Source organism: Pristis pectinata, chromosome 23 (genome assembly GCF_009764475.1).
Source record: "Pristis pectinata isolate sPriPec2 chromosome 23, sPriPec2.1.pri, whole genome shotgun sequence".
Lineage (NCBI taxonomy): Eukaryota > Metazoa > Chordata > Chondrichthyes > Rhinopristiformes > Pristidae > Pristis > Pristis pectinata.
Window position 1 is genome coordinate 12,901,951 of NC_067427.1, and position 26,664 is coordinate 12,928,614.

Consider the following 26,664-nt stretch of genomic DNA (forward strand, 5'->3'; position numbering starts at 1 on the left):
ACTGTTGTAAATGTAGCACAAGTTCATTTGCTTGTGCCAACTTGAAAGTGTTAGATGGTGGCTGTCGCTTCGAAATACTGATTGTCACTTAGGCAAGAGAAATAGATTGTACCTGCTTGGAGGGAAAAAATGTGTATTATGTAAATGGTGGGAAAATACATGTGCCTTAACTGTACAGATTTTGTAAGTTATTATATGCAAGAAGAAACTGTGGCATCTACATCATTCAGGAAATATCTAGTAGTCATCGGATGTCTGAACTATCTTGGGCATCGGGTTCAGCTGTCACCCACGTCCTTATACTGTTGGTTCAAGTCTCTCCAGAGACTGAGTGCAAAATCTAGTTCAACATGTCACTGCACCACTGAGGGGATGCTGGACTGTCAGAGGTGCTAGTTTTTGGATGAGATGTTAATCCACATCCCTGCCTACCCTCTCAGACAGGCCTAAAAGGCACCGTCGCCTTTTTCTGAAAACATAGTAGAGGAACTCTCCTTGTTTTACGTATTCACCCTGCAGTAAATGATCTGATCATTCATCACACTGCTGTCCGTGGTTCTGTGCAAGGCACAAACTGCTGCCACATTCCCTGCATTGGTACATTTGTAGAAGACAATGGGAAGAGAGCCCTGGTGAACAAAGGCTTACTCCCTCTCTACTGGTAAACAGCTTGAGCCACCTGCTCGTGTAAGTTTGCTCCTCCATGTACCCCTACTCCCGCTAGCGTTAAACAATAAAGAACTTTTTATACATAGAACATAGAACAATTACAGCACAATTCAGGCCCTTCGGCCCACAAAGCTGTGCCGAACATGTCCCTACCCTAGAAATTACTAGGCTTACCCATAGCCCTCTATTTTACTCAGCTCCATGTACCTAACAGTCTCTTGAAAGACCCTATCGTATCCACCTCCACCACTGTTGCCAGCAGCCCATTCCACGCACTCACCACTCTCTGAGTAAAAAACTTACACCTGACATCTCCTCTATATCTACTCCCCAGTACCTTAAACCTATGTCCTCTTGTGGCCACCAATTCAGCCCTGGGGAAAAGCCTCTGACTATCTACCCTATCAATACCTCTCATCATCTTATACACCTCTATCAGGTCCCCCCCACCCTCCGTCTCTCCAAGGAGAAAAGGCCGAGTTCCCTCAACCTGCTTTCATAAGGCATGCTCCGCATCCCAGGCAGCATCCTTGTAAATCTCCTCTGCACCCTCTCTATGGCTTCCACATCTTTCCTGTAGTGAGGTGACCAGAACTGAGCACAGAACTTACACTCCTTGGTTCTGCTACTGTTTGCTTTATTACAGCGCAGGTCGACTTTCCCACATTTCACCTTTACCTCATTGGCTACAAGATGTTTTCAGACATCCTGGAATTGTGATTTTCTCTGCTGCCTTGACCAACCAAAAAGCCAAAACGTTATTTACCATCAATTAAATGAAGAAAATGGGAGCCACCTGAGTCCACATGAACAAAGGGCATGATTTCTGAACTCAGCAAATCACATCTGTGTTCAGTGACATGCCTCAGGTGACCAGATTTACAATGTAAAGCCTTGCATATGTCATTATTCAACTGATTTCTGGATGAAAGGATAAAAGCACTTGCTACTTACAGAATCGCATTCCAGATAGTTTTTCCAGCTGGTTTGGAAATAGGAACTTTATTCCATGATGGGATTTTGTTTTAATTATAAGTCGCCACTGAACAGTCCTGACAGAGCTTTGCAAATTATGTAACGCTTCATGTTGCCAGTTAAGAGCATAGAACAGTACAGCACAGGAACAGGCCCATGATGTTTGTGCCGACCATGATGTTGAATTAAACTAAATCCCTTCTGCCTGCACATGATCCATATCCTCCATTCCCTGCAGAGTCATGTGCCTGTCCAACAGCTTCTTAAATGCATGATTGTATCTGCTTCCACCACCACCCCTGGCAGCCCGTTCCAGGTACCCACCACTCTGTGTAAAAAACTTACCCTGCACATCTCCTTTAAATTGACCCCTCTCACCTTAAATGCATCTTCTCTAGTATTTGACATTTTTCCCCTGCGAAAAAGATTCTGACTGTCTACATTATCTGTGCCTCTCATAATTTTATAAACTTCTATCAGGTCTCCCCTCAGCCACGCTCCAGAGAAAACAACATAATTTGTCCAACATCTCCTTATAGCCTATGCCCTCTAATCCAGGCAGCATCCTGGTAAACCTCTTTCTGCAGACTTTCCAAAGCTTCGGCATCCTTCCTGTTCAAAATGCAAAATAATACTTAGCTTGCAACAATTCTGGGCCATGTGTACAATTAAAATTATTACTGCTGGAATTTGATGCCCAATCTTTTCTTGTGGTCTTACATGTGAGAGGATCCCTCCACCTTCTTCTTGAATTCCTGGTAATCAGCTGTCAAGTTTCCTAAAGACCACTCTACACTGGATGTCCGGAACCTCTGCATGGCCCAAGTATGGTTAACATTGGGTGTCATGTTTCCTACAATGACAACAGCAATCCAAAGCACTCGGTGGCTGCAAAATGATTCTGGAAACACAAAGGCCATGAAAGGTGCCACATAAATGTAAAGTTTGTCTTTTATTTATAATGAAGGTTGGGAACTTGGCAGCGTAAGATATTAAACCAGTGATCCTTACTTCTGTAAGTGTGAGATGTTACATGGAAAAGAAGAAAATTCTGGGACAAGTGTGGTTGTTCAATAGTGAGGAGTCCGGGCATACCTTTCCTTCTAGGATGTTTGAGACAGACATCAGAAAAAGCAGTGTCTGCAGGAGGTAAATCACTTGTCATCCAAAGAAGTACTGCCGGGGTACACTGTATCTGATAGAGATTACCATGCTTCATGAGAGGAGTCATTAAAAGGCTGGAATTGATCATCACTTCCACTACAAGACTCAGTAGATTAGATATTGATCTTGTTGACCTGCAGGAGGCCCTAACAGCCTGACAAGGCCGTCGCACTTCAGTATCTCTCCACCGCGTGGCAACTGGTGGGTTAAGCCTTTCCAAATAGAGCAGTGGTCAATAAATGATTATTTCTAGGCTCTCCTGGCCTCGGGCTATCTTGCTTGACCTTCTCCTTGCTGATTTCCGAACACTATAGAAATTGGGGTCACACTAACTTGCTTCAAAAGATACATGGTTCCGTCAAATGGATCCAATCAAGTTTTTTTTTCCATTTTGGTATACCACATGCTGCTTTATCATTATTGAACTTCAAAAGTTAATTTGAAACTTGGCTTTAAACTTCAGTATTTCGTATTTGAAGACAAACTTCAGACTCTGATTTGTCCTTCGCTTCCCTGCAGCTTGGCCACACTGTTTTTCCTCTTTTCTACAACTCAAAGATCCCAGAGCTGCATTCACATCAATTGCTACACATCAGTGATATCAAACCTGACAGGATTAGGTGTCATTTGGAGTATTCTTGACTAGAGGAAACTTAAAAGTACCATGTATACCAAGTGCAAGCAATAGGTAAACAGTCAACCGTACAATGCTTCGTAGGAAGCTGAAACAGAAGGCAACACAATAGTCCGAGCCCTACAAATCCCCTTCTTTCCCTCTCCCCAGTCAACTGAGTGACCCAAACCTAGTCTACCATGCTGGTTGTTCAAGAAGCCACAGAGTAAATCTAATGGAAGTTGGGTTGGAATAGGTTCTGTTCAGTATCAGTTTACATGTCCCAACTCCTACAAGGACATGATCTGTCTTTGGGGATTGGAAAGAATCAGATAAACTTCGTTTGGGGAGGCACTACACAGGTATGACAGGGGGAGGGAGCATCAGTGAAAAATTGTCCATCAACTCAAACGTCTCATGTAATCACTTCAAAGACAGAGAGGATGCAGAATGAAGATGTTGTTACAGGGCATCAGGTTTTTTTTATTGAGGTGGCAATTGATTGTTATTGTGGCTGGTGTGCCTGCCCTATGCAGGGCTGAGCTGGATACATAAATTAATTTCACCCTCAGTGGAAAACATGCTTTTGATCAAACATTTGTAAAACTTGCCCTGAGCAGCACCCTCCTTGCACCCCTCCCCTGCTTTACATTGGTCCTCTGCTCAAACACTGTGGGGCCCAGGGTACAAGGCCTCAGATTTCACCATCGGAGATGGTACCAGGGGAAGAGGTAGAATCAGATGAGAGGCTCAAGCAGCTCAGGATACCCCTCAGGGGGACAAACATTGTAGCTGAGCTGCAGAGAACCGGTAAACAGAAAATGGTAGAGAGCTCAGGATTGCTAACAGAGGTGATTTTGATTTGGAGTTCAGAAGTTGTTCGGGGGGGGGGGGGGGTGGGGGAGGGGGCGCGATGGTATGGTCAATATTGCTCCTGATATGTTGAGTTTTAGCACAGTGTTTACAGACTTGATATTGGTTTCAGGGGTTGTCAGGATAGTTGTTGGGAGTCAGTATATTGAACAAAGGCACAGGACTGTTAGTTGATCGGGGCTGGTTGAGTAGGTTGATGTGGGACTCAGGATTGCGGTCAGTGATCAGAAACTCCAGACTGTTATTGGGGTTTAAGTAAATTCATTACGATCTCAGGGGTCAGTATATCGATCATGGTCTCAAGGTTGTGATCAACGGTTCAGAATTGTTTTGAGGGCTTGGGACCACAGTCAGGAATCAGTATACTGGATTGCTGCCGGTGTGCGCCAATTTGATGGGGAATTCGGATTAGTGTCACGGACCTGGGATTTGCACCAACCATCTGATTGATGAAGGTGTTTGCCCATTAGGCCACCCAGCACCAACAAAACAGACCCCAGAATCACCCAGTTTAAACTCACTGACTTTTATTCGTGGCAAATTTAAAGAAAGCAACTATAGCAGACCAACAGAAGTGAATAAGGGCTGAGATTAGAGACAGAACACTTATATAAATACTTACACTGTCCACACCCTTCCCATGCCATATTTCACTGGGCTTCTGCATTCTGCAACTGGGCCTTGGTAAGGCCTCAGTGGCAACTGGGCCTTAGGTGGTGCACTGCTGAAGTTCTGGCCACCTTGGGCAGGAACCAAAGCCAGAGACAGAGCATTGTACAACAAGCGACAGAATGCAGCAACTTACAGAGGGCCTGTGCAATCCCAGGACTTAATTCAGGACTGCTGGCTGAGTGTTACCTCTGGAGATGTTGGCCACACCCAAACAATATGGCCCAGTAAGACAGCACGTCTTGTGGTTGGGAGCAGGATAAAGAATCGTAAACAGATTAAATGAATGGACAAACAGTGGCAGCAAAAGCCACTGTGGCAGGGAAGTGCGATATCATGTGTTCTGGATCAGCAGAATTCCTGCCTAATGGTGTGAGGTTAGGAACTGTGGGGGAACCAAATGATTTAGATGTCTGCGGCCACGATCACTGGCCCAAAAAAGAAACGCAAATGGAACCAGTGAGGACCTAGAGAAAGGTGGAGGGCAGCTTCACAGGAGTGATGGTAGTGCTGATGGGGTAAATTACGAGTCTCAGCCTCATCACCTTAGCTTGCCTTTCCTGGAAAATTGAGGAGAGATAGTTAAATGATTTGATAGTTTAAATAGAGAGGAACCATTTCCTTTGGTGGGAGAATATAGAACAAAAAGGGCATATTATTAAAATTAGAGCTGGGAGATGTAGAACTGAAGTTAGGAAGTATTTTTACACAGAACACACAGGAACTCTGAATTCACTCCTTTAAAAGACTGGACACTAGGGCAATTTTTAGGTGAAGTTGAAAAATCTCTGTTGGACACAGGTATCAAGGGACTTGGAATTAAATGGAACTGAGGTGTGGATCAGCTGTGAATGCTGAAACAAATTAAAGCAACCTTAACACAGGCATTTGTGCTCAAGATTCACTGCATCTTCTCCACCAATGGAATCTTTTCCAAGACTACAAAATGGTAGACTTCCTCACCTTTATTTCCTCAGCTTTTAAAAACAAAGCCTTGCATCATCTAACTCCTTTGGTTTGTCCAGCCCTTTCCCTTATTCCTTTCATGGTAACCATACTATGGGTCTTAATATTTTATTGAGATTTTTCATAAAAGCAAGCAAAATAATCTGCATATTAAAAGAAAAGTAACAATCTAATGTCTTGAAAGTTAAGACTCTATCCTCCATCTGAAGGGAAAGAGCAGAGAAAATGTCAGCTGAGGTGTTTGTGTGTTCAAGATTATTCACTTTATTTAAAATGAAACCAGCAACATACATGGAACTTGCACTTTCACCAAACTGTTTTACAATTTGTATATTAAAATGCATTCTAGAAAGCCGGTGCCAGAATTCATTCATGATTTTGATACTTCTGAGCTTTGGAGTCGATGGTATTCTTTCAACCTGTTTAAAAACAGATTAGGATATTTAGCCATTTGTAATAAAATGGGGAAATGTCAAAAAATGCAGAGAACTTGTTCAACACTAAATTTAATAAAAATCCATTTTTTGTCCCTTCAAATGAAAATAAAAATACTACAGATGCTGGAAGTCTGAAATAAAAACAGTAAATGCTGGAAACACTCAGTAGGTCAGGCAGCATCCTTGAAGAGAGAAAAAAAAACCTGACAAAAGGTCTTTCACCTGAGACATAAGCTGTTTCTCTTTCCTAGATGCTGCTTGACCTGCTGAGTATTTCTAGCATTTTCCTGTTTTTATCGTACCTTCAAAACTCTCCCATTAATTCTACGCAGGTGCCTGTCAGGTTCCATCTCTGTTCTTTCTGAGATGTGGATGTGCTGTATACAAGCAAGGTTGCACAGCTTTTCTGATTTGGAAAACGATTGGCCAAAACCTGTTGAGCAGTGAGCCCATTTATTCTTGCCAGTCACTGCCTGCCAATCGCAGTCCTACTTTGAGCAAGTCCTGTGGAGTGAACTTCCTCTACTACCCTTACTCCCACCTGTTCAGAGAGACCCTGGGATGTCCAATTGTGATTCTCTATTGAAATAGTTTGAGAACTGGTTAGGCTAGGCTGAACCGACTGTGGAATTTGCCAAAAATCTACATTTTCAAAAACATCCAAGCTTTGGTAAAAATGAAAGATACTTTTAAAATTTATTTTAAAAATATAATATAAACAAGAAATATTTAAAACAATTAAATGCATTTTATTTAGCTCAATTCAATAATAAAGTTACCCAATATATACCCTTCTCCCTTGCAGAAGTTCTTCTCCATTCTAATGATTGGGTCAGTGAACAATACCAGTTTATCCTGGTGCAGGTTCATAGCTTAAGTGTTGGGAAACCACAGAAGCTTATGCCTCAGTGCTGGGCTCCTGATGGAGTCCAACAAAGGAGCACACGGGGGAAGTCTCTGGTGATCGGCTATGTGGAAGTGTGGGATTTCTGCATATGCGTAGGAGTCATGAGAGTTTTCAGGGCTGTGGTGGTTACTATGGACAGTTCTTGCAAACTGCCAGCAAATTTGTGCAAGATCTGGGCCACTTTCATGGAGAGGACTTTCGCAATTATAATGTAAAGTTGGGTTTTCAGTTCATAAATTTTCATCTAGAGTAATTACATTCCAAACGTTGTTAATTAATTGTAACAAATTAGTTAAGATACGAGAATGAGAGAAAATGTGATTGTACATGAGATTTATAAATATGCTGGTTTCTAGCTCATTGCTGATACAGAAGTGGGCACTTTGTTCAAGGGAGAAAAATAACTTAGAGGGAGATGCAGTTAGGGCCTGCACTTGCTCTCTCCACGTGGCCGGTTATGATCTGACTGAATCCTGTCCCTGGGACTAGTCAGTGGCGTAGGCACACAAACAGAAGATAAAGAGAAACAAGAAGTGCATTTTGACTACAGCTAAGGTTTGAGAGTTAAGTTGTTCAACATTTCACATCATGACTGGAGTTACTCTATAAATGACATACCCATGTCAATAGCATAACAACCTTTGAACACCTAGGGTACAAGATTCACTCACCTTAAGGAACAGATCTTAATAATCCACCTGCATCAGTTGGGTCATAATCCCCCTGCACGTTCATGCTAGAGAGAAAAAGGTAAAGTCAGTGACCCTCACTATGCTCATAATTGCAAAATAATGTTCCTTCACAATGCTCATCAGATTTTCAAATAATACCGCAAAAGTATTAGTGGTGAGGTCTATCTTAAAATATCTATCATAAGAAGTTTGATCACTGTGCCAAGTTCATTTGAGGTATTGGAGGATGCTGGAGAACCACATGTCGAACACAGAAGAGCTGAAGAGAAGTTTGTATCTCCGATCGCTCCACACTTTGACACCCGTTGCACCATTGAGATGGTACACCAAGCAAGGACAAAAACTTGCAATCGTACAAAGGTTTTAATGCAGAGATAACCCCAGAGTACAATAGAGGGGCGTAGGTTTATAAAATGGACACTTGCTTAATGGGTGGAGAGGTGACAATGGATGCTCTCCAAGAGTGGCCAAATGGCTTTTGGTAAGGTTATTTTACACAATGTGGTTAGGGTCTGGAGTGCCCTTCCAGGGTAGTGGTGGAAACAGGCTTAATTGTAGCACTCAGAATGGAGTAAGTATCTGAAGGGAAAGAATTTGCAAGGTGGTAGGAGAGTGGTAGGTGGTTAACATGGGTGCAATTGGGCGGTGCAAGCTCGTTGGGCCAGAACGGCCTGTTACCGTGCTGTATAAATAAAGTTAAAAGGGGTTCCAAGAGGAAACCAAATCCAGAACATGAAGGAATAAACTTAAACTAAGCTATTTAGAGGTGAAAATAGAGAGACATTTTTCCACACAAAGGTTGGTAGGAATCTGGAATTTCCATCTCTGAAAAAGCCGAGGATTCTGGATTGGACAGAGATCAATAGCTTTTGGTAGACAAGGAAATGACTTGGGGACAGGCGAGCAGAAGGGCGGGGGGTGGTGAGAGCTGCGGAAGGGTTGGGGCAAATGGAGTCGATGTGCGTCATAAATTTGATTTAATTTAATGGACTCAAGAGGATAAATTGCCTCGTGTTAAACAGCTGAAGATAAATTCATCAATATTCATGCAAATTGAGGAGGATAAATGCGAGGAGACACTGGGTGTACATAGTAGAGGGACAAGTGTGTTGTTGAGTCAGAGGAGATAGCAGGAAGAGGGAGAACTGGGCTGCTAAAGATAGTTGAACAGAGAAGATGGGAATTTTAAACTGGACGCTTTGGAGACTCAATAGTCAAGGTGACAGGTGAATGGGACACGAGTGGAATGAGGTGCAGGCAGGAATGTTTGGGATGAACTGATGTATATAGAGGATGGAAGTTGGATGGGATTTAGAAGCAGTCAGATCTAGTGATGATTAGCTAGGCTCGTTGTATGCCAGATTTGTTCAGGTCTGCACTCTTTGAACATGAGATAATGAATGTTTTACTGGGGGCAAGGGCATCTAAGGCACAGGCAACAGAATTCTATAGCAATTTAAGGCGCTGAAATATTGTGACAGAAGCTCGGCAGTAGAAACTACAAAACAGTAAGTGAGGAGACAAAAGAGGCTGCAGATGCTGGAAATCTGGAGCAAAAAAAAATCAAACTGCTGGGATAACTCTGTCCTGATGCAGGGTGTCGACCCAAAACATGGACAATCCCTTTACCTCCACAGACGCTGCCTGACCCGCTGAGTTCTTCCAGCAATTTGTTTTTTGCTCGTTGTAAGTGACATGGGCAGTGTTAACTTCCCAGCGGCTTCCCAGAAAAAGAAATATGGTTGGAAGGGTAGGATGAGGTGAGAGGTGAGGGTACAAGGAATGGTTAAAGATGGCCTTGTCTGTGAAGGAGAAGATGCAGCAGAATATGACAACGTGTTCCTTTCACTATGCAATGAAATTGGAACCAGCACTTTTTTTCTGTATAACAACTTTGAACCAAAAAGAAAAAAAAAATCACCCCACTGTTAAAACACAAAGCAACTGCCAAAACTATTAAGTACTTACCAAATTTCAATTGTCTCAGTAAAAGCATATTATACATTTTTTTGTAAAATTGATGCCATTTCAGTAATAAATGATACTTGTTATTCACTCAGCAAACCTCATTAAGCTGAAAGAACCTTTTGCGATGTATTTGAAAACACAATACCTCATCTAATAAGTGTTAATATTTATTTCAAAAAAAAAACTACAGTTTTCAATTTCTCTTACCATAACTACCATATGCACAAATTGCTGGTGAGGTAATTCCCGAGGGCACCTGTACCTCTATGGTAGCTGCTGTTTGCTAAATAGTATTTGAATCCAAGGTTTTGCTTACACTAATACATCAATCTGTTCTACCCGTGCTAAATGTAGGGTCAAATGCTTCAACAGATAAATCAGGATCAATAAATGGTTCAAGTATAATGCACATTGACAACAACATGTCCATGAAACATGCAACACTTTAATTTTACTCCTCAGACTTTATTATAGTCTGTTAGAAAGCAAGTCTAAAAAAACCACAACATATTGACTTTTCAATGGACAACTTTTGTTCAACAAATTTGATTTTCTTTTATTCTTTGACACTGAGGGCTAATAAATGAAATCTCTCAGTTAAACCACCAGGATTTTATTTTTTTTAAATTAAAAGCCAAGTTATTATTTATTTTGTTGATCCAATGTATGTAGGCTGCACTTAATGCTTCCATAGAGTGGGAACTTAACAATTAGAGAACATTTATCAAAGGCAGCTTTTATTGTCAGTTATAATCTGACAACGTCAAGGATGATGAGAATTTTCAAGGCAACCTGGCCAAGTAAATGTATTGAGAATCTGACAGGGTATTGTATTTGTTAAACCGGATCACATGGTTGGCACTGTGTCAGAAACCATGGGTTTTTGAGGGGGTTTAAGTGTAGTTAACAGCAATTACTTGGATGTTTAACAGGATGTAGCCCAAATCCCCCCATGGACACCCGCCTGGGCATTTACAGGTGGCTCCTGGTACAAGACAGGCACCGGAACTGCCTCAGCGCTCTGCTAGCTGCAGATACATCCAGTGCTGGAACAGTGGATTGGGATTTGGCATTTGGTGATGGTGAATCAAGAAACAATATTTTGTTTTAAGAGAAATTATTTGAGGGAGATGGCCCCAATTTTAAAGGCTGGATATCAAAGAGGCAATCCATCTTGTTAGGACAATCAGAGGTAAACAATTAATGGGCCCCGCCGTTTTCTCCCACATATCCAGAACAAAGCTGGATGGGAAGGGGGCGGATTTTGTGGACAACAGTCCATTTAATACAGAAATAGAGGATCAATCTGGAACAAGTGGAAGAGCAAATCATTAAATACATTGGTCTAGTGGACAAGACCACAGTCCAGTGGAACACTAAGGCATAGAGACCAGAAGGTCTCAGGCTCGATACCCAGTTTGTGAAGCAGTAGCCGCAATGGGAAGGGATGCTGCAGCCGGCAGAGTCCCTGGAATGGGTGATGAGGAAAAAATAACCAAAGTCAGCCCATTTCACATTTCTTTCCGTCTAAAAATCCATGCTGAAAATGAGACTGACAATGTCTGCTGTTGATCCAAGCCCCATAGGCAATCCCCAAACATCTTGCTCTCTGCCTCATGAGTGACACTACAAACTTAGTCTTGTCTATCAGTGGTGGAATAATTGCTGTTTAATCTGAGCTTTCACCACCACTAGTGCTGAAATGGACATTTACCCAAAGTTTCATCGCTTTTCTGACATACTACCTAGTATGACAAAGGGCTTTTCAAAATTGTATACAGTACTGTTAAGGACCAAGCACATTATAACAAGACGGAATCCACATCAAAGGAAGCAAAAGATATTTTAATATTTGCCATGCTACTTTCTCACTTCAAGTTTTCTGAAGATTACTGTACTGTTGGAGATCAACCCCATACCAGCAATATCAGGACCATACAAGATTTGGTGCGTTCCTGAGTAACATTGCACTGTAAAACACATCCTCACTACCTTATTAAAATGAGGGCCCCTGTGTTAAAGGAGAGAAGGCACTGTGAGCATGGACTCATAAACAGGCAGCTCATCCATGGTTATGCCTGATACCTTCTGCAAGGATGTTCTAGCTGCACTTGTGGGTTGCATGTGGGGGGAGATCCCCAAAGAACAACCTCGGAAGTTACTCGAGCTTCTCATAGCTCTCAATCTCTACCCAACAATTTATGTGTAGGTGCGAGAGGGAAGCTACAAGATCTCCAACAAAAACTGCAGATCAAGTCCCATTCATGTTATTGGAGCCTGCTACATACATTTAGAAATATATAAATGTACCTTGCTGCAGTCCTCAAAAAAAAAAAAGCATGACTTGGTTTGTGAGGACTATCTTCATTTTACTGACCCTCCTGGTTACTGCCAACCTGGGTGTTAAAATCTGACATAAACCTTGGATGACGATCAGTGCCCTTGTAATGAGCCAGAATGTACCAACAGCAATATTGCTACCTATATCATTCTAGACAGTAGGTGCACATAAAAACATCACCTTGCTCTAAAAAGTTGCTCAACTTTGTCCCTAATATTTCTTACATTACATTCTTATTGCATTTTCAGATGGCTGGGATTGAGCCACTGTGAGGATCTACAGCAACAATGTACCACAGTGCATAAACCAGTGTGCTTCCTACATTCAAAAGCACTGTAAACCACTGAAATTGCCCAACATCATGAAAGGCGTGATGTAACTGCAAGTAATCCCTTCTTTTTGCTTTATGGAGAGACAACAAACCAAGTCCCATCTCTCTGAATTTCTCTTCAGTGAGGACAGTTGCAGAAATCACTTTACTTGTACGGTACTTAGCAGCAATTCTGAGTAGTGGCTGGGGGAAGATCATCTGCCATGCCTGCCTACCTCTCAGCTGCAGGTGCTGTGACTAGGATGCCCAAAGGCAAATTGTGATAAATTCCCTTAAATAATTCTTTAAAGCCACTTCTGTTTTAACTGTTTTTAAATGTCCGCTTTCTTCATTTCTCTCCATATTGGTTTCAAAACATCACAGCAGTTATCGTTCCGTGTTGCAACTGATGAATTATTTGCAAGAACTAAAAAAAACAAGCAATTTGGAAGAATTTACAATGGTGCTGGATGTCTTTCCAGAAATCCATGCTTTTATTTTTGTGCAATCGAGTGGGCTGTATGCCATATATATTACATTACTTTATACCTACTGTGACCAGTCACTTCCAGCCTCCTGTACTGCTTACTGCTATTCTCTTATTAGTATGATTCCATCATCATTCAAACATTTTAAAGGCAATGATGTAGAAACTGAAAGAGAAATCGCTTTGGAACTGACAGTGAATAAGTGCTCCTGATTACTTTTACTTTATCATTTAGCTCCTTCTGTGACTATAAGCCACAAAGAAGGGGATTATTAAGGGTTACTCTGTACACATTTGGCTATAAAAGAGAAAATCAGCTGTGGTATTTATCCTACCCGACACCTTTCTTTCTCAGGAATGAAAACGTTTCAATGTCTTTACAATCTTAAAAGTAGCTTTTGACAATAAAAAAATAAACTGCATGTGTAGCACAATACAATGTTAACGCTGCTTGAGTAATAATGTTTACTTATTCAAATAAAACAAGAATAAAGGAACACATTTTATTGCTTTTGACTGGATTGCAAGAAACTTTACATAGATTTGTATTGATCTGAATGGTACCATGGGGCTATTGATCAGTATGTGTTATTGTTGATTTTTTTTTGTAGCTGTAATTGGTGGATTGAAATCAATAAAGATTATAACACATAACATGCATCAGAAGCAAGTAAATAGAAGTTAGTATTGTTTTCTGGGCATCGAGACAGTCAATAACTAATCTCACTCTATAAACAATAATGCATCATCTCTTTATACTTGACATTTAAAAGACATCAAACTCAATATCAGGAAAAAAATGTACACTTTCTTTGCCCTTAGTACCTATATTTATGTATCTTTTATACTTGGATAAGTGACTGATGTTATTTCACCCAAAAGTCTCAGGGTGATATTCTAAACCATGTCAACATAAATCTTACATTAACGAACATTAACTGCACTATGAATAGTTATTTCTTCTTAAGTTTAGTTCTTTGCACAATATTTGAATGGGCCTATGCAGCTATAGAAAGCATGTATAACATGGAAATTAGAGGTAATTGAAGGGAGCAAGTCAGTTTGGGTAAATTGGACACACCTCAGGAGTACAGTGCAGAATTCAGACTCAAGTTACACAATTTTTTGATTTGTCTGCTGATGCTCGAATATATCCCACCTTTCCCAAATGCTTCTTATGGCGTAAATGTTGAAGCAAATGCCAGTTGTTAGTTTTTAATAATACTGTTCCTTCCATTGTGCCAGAAAAAAAATCAGTGCAATTCTGTTTAAACTTAAATTCTGGATGTGACTCTTCCTTCAGAGAATGAATGGTTCAGGGTGGACAATTTAGGACAAATTTATAAAGCAGGAGCTCCTGTTCTATATTTCTGGGCAGCAAAGGATTTATACTGATTTAATTTTTAACTAATCCTACTATTAGATACAAAGCTGATCCTAACTGCACCATTCCTCTTTAATTTCCTGGTTTCTTACATTGACTGCACCTTCAAATTGGAGATTTTGGTCATTAATCTAAGTCATTAATGGCAATAGCCAAAATGGGTTGCAATGAATTGCAAGTCAGACCCAAAAGCTGAATTTATTCTGAAAAAAATGCTAGATGCTGTACTATGGACATGTATGGTTGGTATTTTGAAATCAGGAGACCAAATGGTTAAAGAACCTTATTCATCCATGCAGATCTTATGATTGGAATTTATAGCACTGAATTTTCCATGCTGCTCAAACAGTATTGCAAATCAATCATAGATTGTGATGTTACCTACCTGACAAGTTTTTCGTTGTACAGAGAAGTAGGTGATTCCCGACCAAGGATGTAAACTTGTCCCTTAAACACAGACAGTTGAACTTTCCCTTCAACATTGTCCTGTGATTTGTTGATGCAATGACGGACAAAAGCACACTCAGGGCTGTTCCAAAATCCTATCAAATCAAGGAATAATTTTCAAATATGCATTGAGCAGAACTTGGAAATGATTAAAAAGTACTAATTTCAATGAGCAAGTTCAGGAAAGATCATAAGCCATAAATATAATAAACATGCAGTTCATAGTATACACCAGTTGAACCCCAAAAATGCATAGAACACTGACAAAGCAAACAATTAGCCTTGATTAAGCTATTGTATCTGGACTGTACTGCAAAATGATGAGAGAATTTGCATGCATTTGTGATGAAGTGAGGCTGCAGTCGACATTCTGAATAATTCAGCAACCTACGATTTCAAACACAAGGATGCTTATGTGACTTAGTAGTTAATTTTTGAAAGATTGTATTCATGGCTTTTAAATACATTAGGGTCTATTTTCCTCTTCGGTCCTCATGCCTGAACAGTAGGCGAACAGAGCAAATGCATGGTCAATAGAATTACACATACAGGTAATTTTCACTGCCCCGACCTACTGCAATATGAATCATTGTGAATAAAAACCTCTTTACTTTCTCCCTACCTTCTACCACATAAAGGTAAACAGTAATCATACTCTTTTTCCCCAAAACATAACCACACATGAACTGCTCCAAAGCTAAATTTAGGAATGTTGAAGCAGTTATTATCTAATATCTAGTTTTTAAAAAAAAGTGATCAGAAATGGGAATAGGGTAGTGATTCTAATTTACTAAAGTTATACACTTGACGGAGTTCTTTCACTTCCTTTATAGGGGCCAGAACTGGGCCACTTCCTTTCTTATCTCTTTATTTATTCTAGAGAACCACCTTGATCTTTTTCTTCATAATGGGTCATCTGCACACAAGAGAGAAAAGACAGAGGAAAAGGAAAATGGAGCAAAACAGGTAAAGAATGTTTTAATCGGTCATTTTTGTTTTATACTGTTCTTCGATACTCATTGCAGCATGTTTGTATGTTGAAGCACAGTATTGCAGAGCTTCAAACATTAATATTGAAAAGGTTTAATGCAGCATTGCTCAGCAGTGACTCTGGCAGAGTGCATCTTCCTACCATTACCAGGAGATGTCACTCCGTAACTCTGGTCATAAAAATATTGGTGATAAAGCTACCACAACTGGGGTACTGAAACACCGACACATGGCCATGCTATCCCCTATAGTTTTTTTTTTAATTTGGTACTTCTGGTAGGCACATATACAGTTTAACATAACTGGAAACCCACAGGGTTTAGTTGGAATATCCAAGCTTGATTAAATGATTTTTTAAGAGCTGACTTGAAAACTCTAAAGAGAAAGACAACCTGTCAATGGATAAAGAATTAAACATGGGCAAGTTTGACAACTCTTAAGACCCAGGCTGCATAATTTATTAAGTACTAATCCACAGCTAGGCACAGCAGTATGCACTAACCCCAGTGCCTCACCCCTCAGGGTATCTCCTCAATAAAATTCTCTCTTTTCTGCGATGTGCACTACCACCTACACCACAATGCATTGTCACCTGACCAACAAAACTATTTTTACCAATAGATTCTCCAGCTGTTCTCTACAATAAATAATCTCAATGGTTCATCTGTACTTGCACTTAAAATACTCCAAACAGGTCTCATTTACTAATAAACTGGAATACATTCACTGAATTTGGACTAAAAATCCCTACGTATAACTTGATATTACTGCTGGATTTGGCTATTTGTAAAAGCTATATGCAAAACTTTCTATTATCTGCAAAGGTTTGTATCAATGAATCAATGATAACCTTTTTCTCCGGGAAAGGGTTGGTGTTTAACATTTAAAACAAAAGGACACCACATGACAATTTCACAAATCTACTGGGAATCACCGAAATCATTGCAAGAGAGGGCCTCTCAAAGAAAGGACGGACTGAAAAATGGCTTCTTTCAACTTTGTACAGCTCCACCAACCCTGACAATGAAGTCACAGAGGGCAGTTCAAATTCATCCTGCAGGCTTTTGAGCTGTGAATGAACAGCTGAACCTATTTTCTTCTGGGCTTGGCGTGGCCTCCTGATAGCTTGTCGAACTGTCCCACGAGAGACTCCTCAGACCTTCTAGTAAATCTAACTGAATAGCCAAGACCTGACCTAGTACTTATCAAGATTGAAATCAAAGGTCCATATGTTTCATTTTGCAAACCTACACGTTTTTGTTGATGTTCACCAGTAGCCTCGTTCCAAATAACATTGCTAATTGGAGCTCAAAAGAGCTGATAGTCTCCAGTTCCTCCTGTTTTTCTGTCCCCTTCTCTCTCTGTTAACAACAAGCTATCACTGGCACATCTGTCTATTTGTCTGACATGCACACACAATGAAAAAACAGGAACAGGAGTAGATTACTTGGTCTTTAAGTTCTCCTCTACCCTCAATGGGATCATTGGTGACCTTCTACCACAATCCCACTCTCCAGTACAATCAGCATATCCCTCTAATCTCTTAGTATCCAAATTGCTCTCCAATTCAATACTCAGCAACTTAGTTACTACAGCCCTCTAGTGTGTAGAATTATGTAGATTCACAACTTTTAGTGAAGTCATTTTTCATCTCAGTCATAAATGGTAGGCACAAATTCTGACACCCTAGTCCTAGAACTTCAAGCGGCGGGGAAACACCCACCAAATTCTAAGCTGTTGAGTCCCTTGAGAATGAAATATTCAATGAGATCACTTCAAATTCATCTAATCTCAATGGAACCTAAACCTAATCTACTCAAACTCTCCTCGTAGGACAGTTTCATCACCTCAGGAATCCAAAGATGGGCTCATCAAGGCATCCTTCCAACTCAGCTTCCTGAAGACAGAGACAATGTATTTGCTTCTAGTAATATCAGAGAATCACACAAAATTCACTTTATCCCAAGTCAGGACTGTTGCTGTTGATGCAGTTCCCATAAAGATGATGAACAGATTAACAGTGCCCTGTGTATATTTTATTTGAAACTAAAATGCATCTGTAACAGAGAAATGTTTCTGCTGATATTGAAAGGTAAGTCTATCTTTAGGTTAAAAAGATCTGCATTTCAAACTTGTAGTTTGAATCAAGTTCAAAGAATTATACAGCACAGAAACAGGCTCCTTTGACACACCCCATTCATGCCGACTATGATGCCTGTCTGTGCTAATCCCTTTTGCCCACATCAGGCCCAAATCGTTCTATGCTTTTCCTATCCAAGTATCTGTCCAAACACCTTTTGAACATTGTAATTGTATCAGCCTCCACCACCTCTTCTGGTAGCTCAATCCAGATATTCACCACCCTCTGTGCCTTAGATCACCTTTAAATTTCTCCCCTCTTACATTTGACCTATACTCTCTAGTTTTAGACTCCCCTGCATTAGGAAAAAGATTCTGACTACGCAACCTATCTATGCCCCTCATAATTTTATAAACCTCTATAAGGTCACCCCTCAGACTCCTACGTTCCAGTGAGAATAAACCCATCCTATCTTTATAATTACAGCTCTTTGTTCCAGGCATCATTCTTGTGAATCTCTTCTGCACTCTCTCTAATATTACCACATCCTTCCTGTAGTGTAACAACCTGTACTGCAGGTAACATTCGAAGTGCTGACTGACTTAAGAGTTGTTTATGCTGCAAATGGAAAAATTTACGTTTTTGGTTCATGCATTAGCATTGCCTGTCCTGGTTTACAGGGAATGACCCCACCTACTGTATCCCACAGACACAACTTACATTTAACACAAGCAGCTGTCTTGAGATTCTTTTGGCATTTAGTGGTGTGCAGCACGACCAACCACTGCAAAAATAAATTCTGTAACAGTGAAGTGGATGTTAGGGAACAATAAAGTCAGGGACTTTGTGGCATGGGGGTGTGGAGGGTTCCAGGTCACACTGGGTGGTCCAAGGAACAATCATCATGAGGGGCAAGTTTTTAAGTTAAAATAAACCCAACTGAAGCTAGTTTCCAGTTAGGGAAGAACAGGCAGCAAGTGTTGGGAAGATCTGCTACTTCACAAGCCATCATGTGGCACTCACGTGCAAGTGAAAATCACGGGAGTGGCATCTGGAGCCACGTTCTGTTGCTAGATGTCACTGTCTGTCACGAGCACGTCAGATGCACGGGAAATTCGGAAGGAAAATTGTGAACTTCATGATTCACACACAAAGTTCCAAATTTTATTCAATAACAAGTATTTGGAGAGTAACAAGTATGCAGACAAATTTCTTTAGCCAGAGAGTGGTGAATCTGTGGAATTTGTCACCACAGGTGGCTGTGGAGGCAAAGTCATTGGGTGTATTTAAGGCAGAGATTGATAGGTATCTGAGTAGCCAGGGCATCAAAGGTTATGGTGAGAAGGCGGGGAGTGGGGCTAAATGGGAGAATGGATCAGCTCATGATAGAATGGCGGAGCAGACTCGATGGGCCGAATGGCTGACTTCTGCTCCTTTGTCTTATGTTCTTATTTTATAGAAATTCAATGGTGCAGCACAGACAAACATTGCACACAACAATAAAATACCTGGGCCAACATGCTTTACTTCACTGGTATTTCTTGCATCTTGTGAATTCTGACGATTGACAACTCAGTGACAATCTATGAGTCTTAGAGACTCACTTGATGAGAAACAAGCCAAGACTGCCTTAACTCATTTCACTTAAGACCTTTACAGCTTTCAAATCCAGACTTTATCATCATCAGTCTAGCATTATTCAAATTCTAGGCCCAGAGGCAAAATGACAATGTTTCCAGTCCATTGTGCCTTGCACCAAGGGAATTCAACAAAGGGAGGGCAACTGAGACTGACATCCTACCACTTGAGAGCTCTAAGCTTGTTTCATGTTGATCCTGTCACAATGATGAGTGTTGTTACAGCCTCAACGAAGTATTCCTAAAATTTCAGCTGACATTAATAAAATACAAAATCATCTGCTGTGGTATTCACATGTTTTATGACCCTTAGTATAACGCAACAGCTCCTATGAAAAACAGGTCTCTGACAAAGTAGTTACAGAGGTGTAACATTAACCCATCCACTCCACACCTGAAAACATCATTCTTGTCAAGTCTGCTGTTACTAATGAAGAAAAGCAATTAGGTATTTAGTGTTTTTTAGATAATAAAGGTATGCGGGGCTGCCACTCGACTAACCTCTCAAATCTTTCAATCACCCACTTAACCTTTAGGAATTATGGCATAACCTTTTCCTTCCAGCGGCTTTTCCCTTTCCCAGAACAACAGCGAGTTCAGTGCTATTGAAACCCAAGTAAATATAAAACTCTAGGTTCAGTGGAGCAGACCTAGAATCTGATTAAAAATTTGCAATTCCTCTGAAAGGGGAAAAACTCAGATGCAGGGGTGCAATTCTAATTTTGAGAGGACGGGCAAGAGTAAGGGATTCTTTACTTCAGCATCAGGCTTTGCTGACAAAATTCAAAATGGGATTGTATTCTATTCTCTCAGTTCTAAGAGGACACAATAAATTATTTAAATTTATTTCTCCATGTAAAAAGATGAGGACAGAATGCGTGATAGATAAAAATAAACTAGTTTTGAAAATTCTAAATCAGAACTTAGCAATTTAAAAATGAGAACTAAAATCTCTATAATCGTGACAATGCTTTAGTAACACTCAAACAAGTGAGTACGTAGTGTAAGTTATGAAAATAGTAACTCTCCAAAGCAAGACAGGCCAGGAGCAGAACAGTCTCTCCCTGATGCTAGGATATCATGACATTATAAACAGTCTTAAAGCAAGGTGATTTTCTATATGATTAGTCTTTCCTCAGCTAGAACGTGGCTCAGCAGCAGCTCTCTGCAGTAGGACAATCACTTCAGTGATTAAAAAAAAGTGTGGGAGGTAGGATATTTACAGGTGCACGGATTACATTTCTTTCATCTCCAGTCCCAAGTAATTTCTATCATTGATCTCACCTTCCTCTTCCAAGGTTTGTGCTATTTCTTTGTAACCAACATCCAAACCTTAATAAAATAAATCCTATCAACTCCAAGCTCTCTTAAAAAAAAGACAATAGGATTAAACACCTGGGCTGGACCCTAAGAGAAGGATTTACTAGTTTAAATCTGTTTCAAATATTCACTTCAACAGGGACCATTGACAAAAGCAAATAATCCTTAGAGCAGGAGGCCAGTTGTAACAATTAGAGAGATTTTCCTTATAGAGGCATCTCCTCTGCCCGTTGCAAGATATTTTTGATCAATTTATTGCTTTTCCAAAACGTGACCCTCAGAAGCATTTTTCTCCCATCATCACATCTCACAGACTCTTCAATGAATTTTGAACTGCTGAAGTGCAGCGCTGACACAAGGTGCTTCCTGACTGAAATTAACAACATTCTTGAACAAATATTAAATAGATGCAGGAGAATTGACTGAAGCCTGTGAACTGTTAAATGCCTGTCCTCTTGAATCAAGATAATTCACGGAATGCAGGATGTTGAGAGAGATGTTCCCCAAGTGGTTTCGGTGACTAAAGGCCAACAAACTGCAAAGATAGAAAAGCATTTGCAAACTGAAGACAAAGAGACTGCAGATACTGGAATCTGGAGCACAAATGATCTGTTGGAGGAACTCAGCGGGTCAAGCAGCATCGGTGAGTGTGGGTTTCAAAACCCTGCATCAGGACACAGGATCTGCAAACTGAATATCTGGTATTTCATGAGTTAGTTGCTGATATAATGCTCAAGTCAGGACTCTGCAATTGATTCTTGCTTTGAGGTAAGGGAAGGTTAAAAACTGTAAAATTAGGTAAGGTATCTGTCCCCAATCACTATTCAAAGTGAATCTGAATGGAAAGCAAATATGTAGCAACTTTTGACAAGGGCTCAGCTGTGAAGCCCTTCATGACTGAATAACTTGTCTACATTCACTATATGATGTGTGGAATTTGTTGCCACGGCGACTAAGTCATTGGGTGTATTTAAGGCAGAGATTGATAGGTATCTGAATAGCCAGGGCATCAAAGGTTATGGTGAGAAGCGGGGGAGTGGGGCTAAATGGGAGAATGGATCAGCTCATGATAGAATGGCGGAGCAGACTCGATGGGCCGAGTGGCTGACTTCTGGTCCTTTGCCTTATGGTCTTACAAGGCTCGCTCATGAAGGGGAGCCACTGGGCGAGCTACTGCAGAGCACATAGGAATAGATCCTTGCAACAATTTTAGGAAAGGACTGGGAATGGGCTGGCAAGACAATGTGTGAAATAAAATTAAAAAGCAAAGCCTCTTGAATAGAAAAGATGAAAGTTCTGTGAACGAAAACTATCCATCCACTTCCCTTTAGAATTGGCAGTGTAATAAATTTCACTCAATAACTCCATAAATCAAACCCACAACAGTTGACTCTATAAATGAAATTTTGGATAAAATGAAGCTAATATCCTATTTCCAATAGATTCTGTGGTAGATAATGGATGGGCCTACTCTCTTACAATAACTTCTACCATCTAGAAGGGTTAGGTTTGCAGGAATACTTTGGAAGTGCTCATGGTGGTCACTGAATGAATAATGACCACAAAATTACCAGGTTGTTGTAAAATCCATCTGGTTTGTTACTGGTCTTCAGGGGATTAAATCTGCCACCCGATCCAACGAATGTGGTTGATTCTTAAATGCCCTCTGAAATGGCCCAGCAAGTTGCTCATTTCAAGGGCAGTTAGGGTTGGGATGGCCGTGCCCAGATTACACAAAAAAAAAGGAATTAAATAAATGAACTGTGGGAAGTGGATCACACAGAGACAACATGACTTCAGGACAGGGAAATCACATTGGATAAATGTGTTAGCGTTCTTTGAGGAAGTATTAGTCAGAGTGGGTAGAGAGAGCACCAGCAGATGTCATATGTTTGGGTATTCAACATGGTGCCATTCAGAAGACTACTTCACCAGATAAGAGGTTTTAGCATTGGAGATAACATTAACATGGACAGAGCGCTGTGTAACTCATAGGAAGCAGTAAGTGGGGACAAAGGGGTCATTTTCAGGTTGGCTACCTATCGTCGGTGCTTTGGCACAAACCAGATTCTCACTTGCGTGAAGTGACATCCTTCCACTTATGCCCCTGGACTTTAAATCAGTAGTTTGAGTGAAAGTGACACATTTCCAATTTGCTCATGAGGGGCATAGATAGGGTCAATGTGCACGGTCTTTTTCCCCAGGGTTGGGGAATCAAGAATTAGAGGGCATAGGTTTAAAGCGAGAGGGAAGAGATTTAGTAGGAACTTGAGGGGTAACTTTTTCTCCTGGAGGATGATCTGTATATGGAATGAACTGCCAGAGGAAGTGGTTAAGGCAGGTACATAAACAACATTTAAAATGTACTTAGGCAGGGACATGGATAAGAAAGGTTTAGAGGGGTATGGGCCAAATGGGACTAGCTTAGATGGGTAACTTGGTCAGCATGGACCAGTTGGGCCGAAGGGCCTGTTTCCATGCTGTACGACTTTATGACTATACCTCCCCCTCCTAGCACATGTGTACACCATGTGCATGTTTTAGTTTCTCCCAACAAAGCAAAACCTGTGAATTTTGGAGTATATGCAAAGACAAACCTTGGGCAAATACTAATAATTCTATTTCCTTTGTTTTGTTTTAGGAGCAGCCACATTAGTCTCTCCTCTGGATTTTGATCCAAGTTTTTCAGGCCATGTACATAGCTGGTAAGGTTTAACAAGAAGAGGGCAACTTTCACCTTGAGCACGGATAAACTGAACAGCATTCCAACTCTTAAAAACAATGATTTTCTACTGTTTTCCTTGCTTACCATTGTACAGCTGCTCCGAAAACTTCACTGCCAGATCCCGCTTGATTTTCCTCACTTCCTTGTCCATGGTGAAGGTCTCAATGTCCGTATGAGCGTGATACAGAATTGTCCCACCTGGGGTCTCATAGATACCTAACCATTTACCGAGAGAAGAAAGAAAAAGAAAAACAGCACAAAAAAATTATTGTTGAGTGACAAAAATAATCACTTTTCTGACAGAAATAGAGTTGGGCACCATTCAGTCCCAGCTTGCTCTAAAAGGCATCTGTCATTATGTGCTCACTGGGACTCACGCAGTCCACTTCACACCTTGCAGTGAAAATTTTCAGATTCCTTGTTCTATCTGCACTCATTCTGACTAAATGACAGGGTTTAAGCACTGATTCCCCTCAATGTGTGCCCAATGGCCTCCCTGAAAGCCTGTAATTAAACAACTGCCAGTGAGCAGAGAGAAACTCAGCTGTGAAAATTAAGCTGTCACCAAGTCCTCAGTGCTGGATCTCCTCTTCATCCGCTCAAAGGGAAAGCATTTGGAAAAATCTGATTAGGTTTGTAAAATACAGCTCCGAGCTGCTTCCCAGCTTTTGCAGTTGGCAGTGGATAAAGAGAGAGAAATTGTTAAAAAGAAAAGCAAAAACAAGCAGATTTATCTTTTGCTATGGCTTGTCGTGACAATACAGTTTATTTAACCACCTTAGTCCTCAAGTATGCTTAAATATTTTTCAGGTGTAAAAGTGCACATTTTCTTCAGCAACACAGCTGCAATCAATTTCCATTTTGATACATTTAACATGAAAGTTAGTACAGATTTCAGAAATCAACATGTTAACCTGTGGAAGATGCTTTTGATACTTCAGTACATTTACACTGAAGCTTCATTTTCTTTTTGGGTTTTAAGTTTTCTAACTAACAGGTTGATGCTCCACATACATTAATATGAACAAAATAAATAGAAGCACAACTAAACCATTCAGCTCCTTTTTCCTGCTCGGTCAGTCATTCAGATCATGGCTGGCCTTCCTTGTCAGTGTTACTTCACTGAGCTAACCCAATATCCCTGGCTTCCCTTAACATCCAAAGACCTACCCACCTCTGCCGCGAATATACTGAACGACTGAGCTGCCATAGCCCTGTTGGGTAAAGAATTTGGAAGGTTCACTAATCTTCGATTGAAGAAATTTATTTTCATCCCTGATCCAATGGCTGATCCCTTATTTTGACATAGTGATCCCTGGATCTACATACCCTAGCCAGGGGAATAATCATCCCTGCATCAACCCTGTCAAGCCCCATGAGAATTTCAGGTGTTTTAATCAGATCGCCTCTTATTCGTCTAAATTCCTGAGAATATGCACCCAGTCTGCTCAATCCCTGAAGGGACATCCCAGGAATCTATCCAGAGAACATTTTGTCACACTCCCACTATTACATCCATATGCTTCCTTAGGTCGGAAGACAGACCTGTATATTATATTCCAGGTGCAATCTCATCAAAACCCTACACAAATTCAGTATGTTATTTTCACTCTTACACTCAAATCGTTGCAAACTCTCACCATTTAAAAGAAACACTGCTTTTTGCCAATGATGACTGCTCATTCTACCATTTAATGCTCCAGCCACCATATCCCCACCCATTCACCAAGATATTCCCCAGAAGCCCTTCAGCACCCTCAGAACCGATCCCTGTGGTATCCCTCGAGTCACAAGTTTCAACCTGAAATGACATATTTATTCCTCCTCTTTTTCCTACCTGTTAACAGATTCTTCCTAGTAAATTATCCCCAATCCCAAGTGTTCTAAATCTGTTTAATCATCTCTTATTGGCACCTCATTGCACACTTTCCGAAAATCCAAATCCACCATACATCCCACTAGCTGCCCCTTGTCCTTTAAACCAGTTTACAACCTCAAAAAACTTGAACGGATTTGCCAAACATGATTTCACTTTCATAAATCCCTATCAAATCCTATTATTATTTACTGTTGCCACGACCTTAATGATAGATTCTAATGTTTTCCCTACTCTGTACACTGAGTTAACAGATCTACAGTTCCATATTATTTTCCATCCTGCTTTCTGAAATAGTGGGGTTACATTTGCTTCCTGTCTGTGGATACCCTTCCAGAACCTATGGAATTTTAGAAGATGACAGTCAGTCTAGCACCATCGCTATGGCCACTTCCTTCAAAACCTTGGGATGGACATCTTCAGATCCTGGGAATTACTGGCTTTCTTGGGATTTAATTACCCCAATATTTCTTCCCCCACTCCCACACTAATACTAATTTCTTTCACTGTAGACCTGTAGTTCTCCACTATTTTGGGATGGTCTTAGGTCTTCTTCCATAAAGCCAAACACAAAATAATTAACTTCCCTATTCCTAATAGAACTTACATTGTCTCAGTCTGCAAAAGACCCGTTACCTTTTGCTAATCGTTTCCTCTTTACAATTGATGTTTTAAAACACAGTCTGTTTTCAGGCTTCTCACTAGATTGCTCTTCCCTCATCAATGCTTTGGTCGTCCTTTGGCAAGTTCTGAAAACTTCCCAAACTTCAGGGTTACTGCAACATTACTACAGGCCTTTTCCTTTGATCCAGTATAACAGACTTCAAGCAACAAAAAGAAACAGATGCTGCTTAAGAAATAAACAGAAAATGCTAGAAATACTCAGCAGGTCAGGCAGCATCTGTGAAAACAAGTTTAATTTCTAAATGAAATCCAATGAAACTTATTAAATTTACTAATGAAAAGTCATTGACCTGAAACATTAATTGTTTCTTTTTCCTGAAATATTGCCTATCCTTTCGAGTATTTTCAGCATTTTGTGTTTTTGCCATCTTTAACTCCCTTAGTCAAGCGTGGCCTCCTCTACATTGGTGAGACCAAACGCAGACTAGGTGACCACTTCACAGAACACCT

The 26,664-nt window shown here is 40.6% G+C and overlaps 1 protein-coding gene across 2 annotated transcripts in view; it reads right to left on the reverse strand.

The window, feature by feature from the left end:
- Positions 1 to 6,169: 6,169 nt before the first annotated feature.
- Positions 6,170 to 26,664, reverse strand: part of ass1 (argininosuccinate synthase 1) — a 106,344-nt gene continuing 85,849 nt past the window's right edge. Inside the window, exons 12-15 of one of the 2 annotated variants that reach the window (XM_052036901.1) lie at positions 23,739 to 23,870; positions 14,841 to 14,997; positions 7,965 to 8,009; positions 6,170 to 6,369 (exon numbers count right to left, since the gene is read on the reverse strand). In XM_052036901.1, coding sequence (XP_051892861.1) covers positions 6,300 to 6,369; positions 7,965 to 8,009; positions 14,841 to 14,997; positions 23,739 to 23,870 — 404 coding nt within the window. In that variant the 3' untranslated portion in view covers positions 6,170 to 6,299. Of the gene's footprint in view, positions 6,370 to 7,944; positions 8,010 to 14,840; positions 14,998 to 23,738; positions 23,871 to 26,664 lie in introns of both variants that reach the window. The other variant, XM_052036900.1, reaches the window with a different exon arrangement.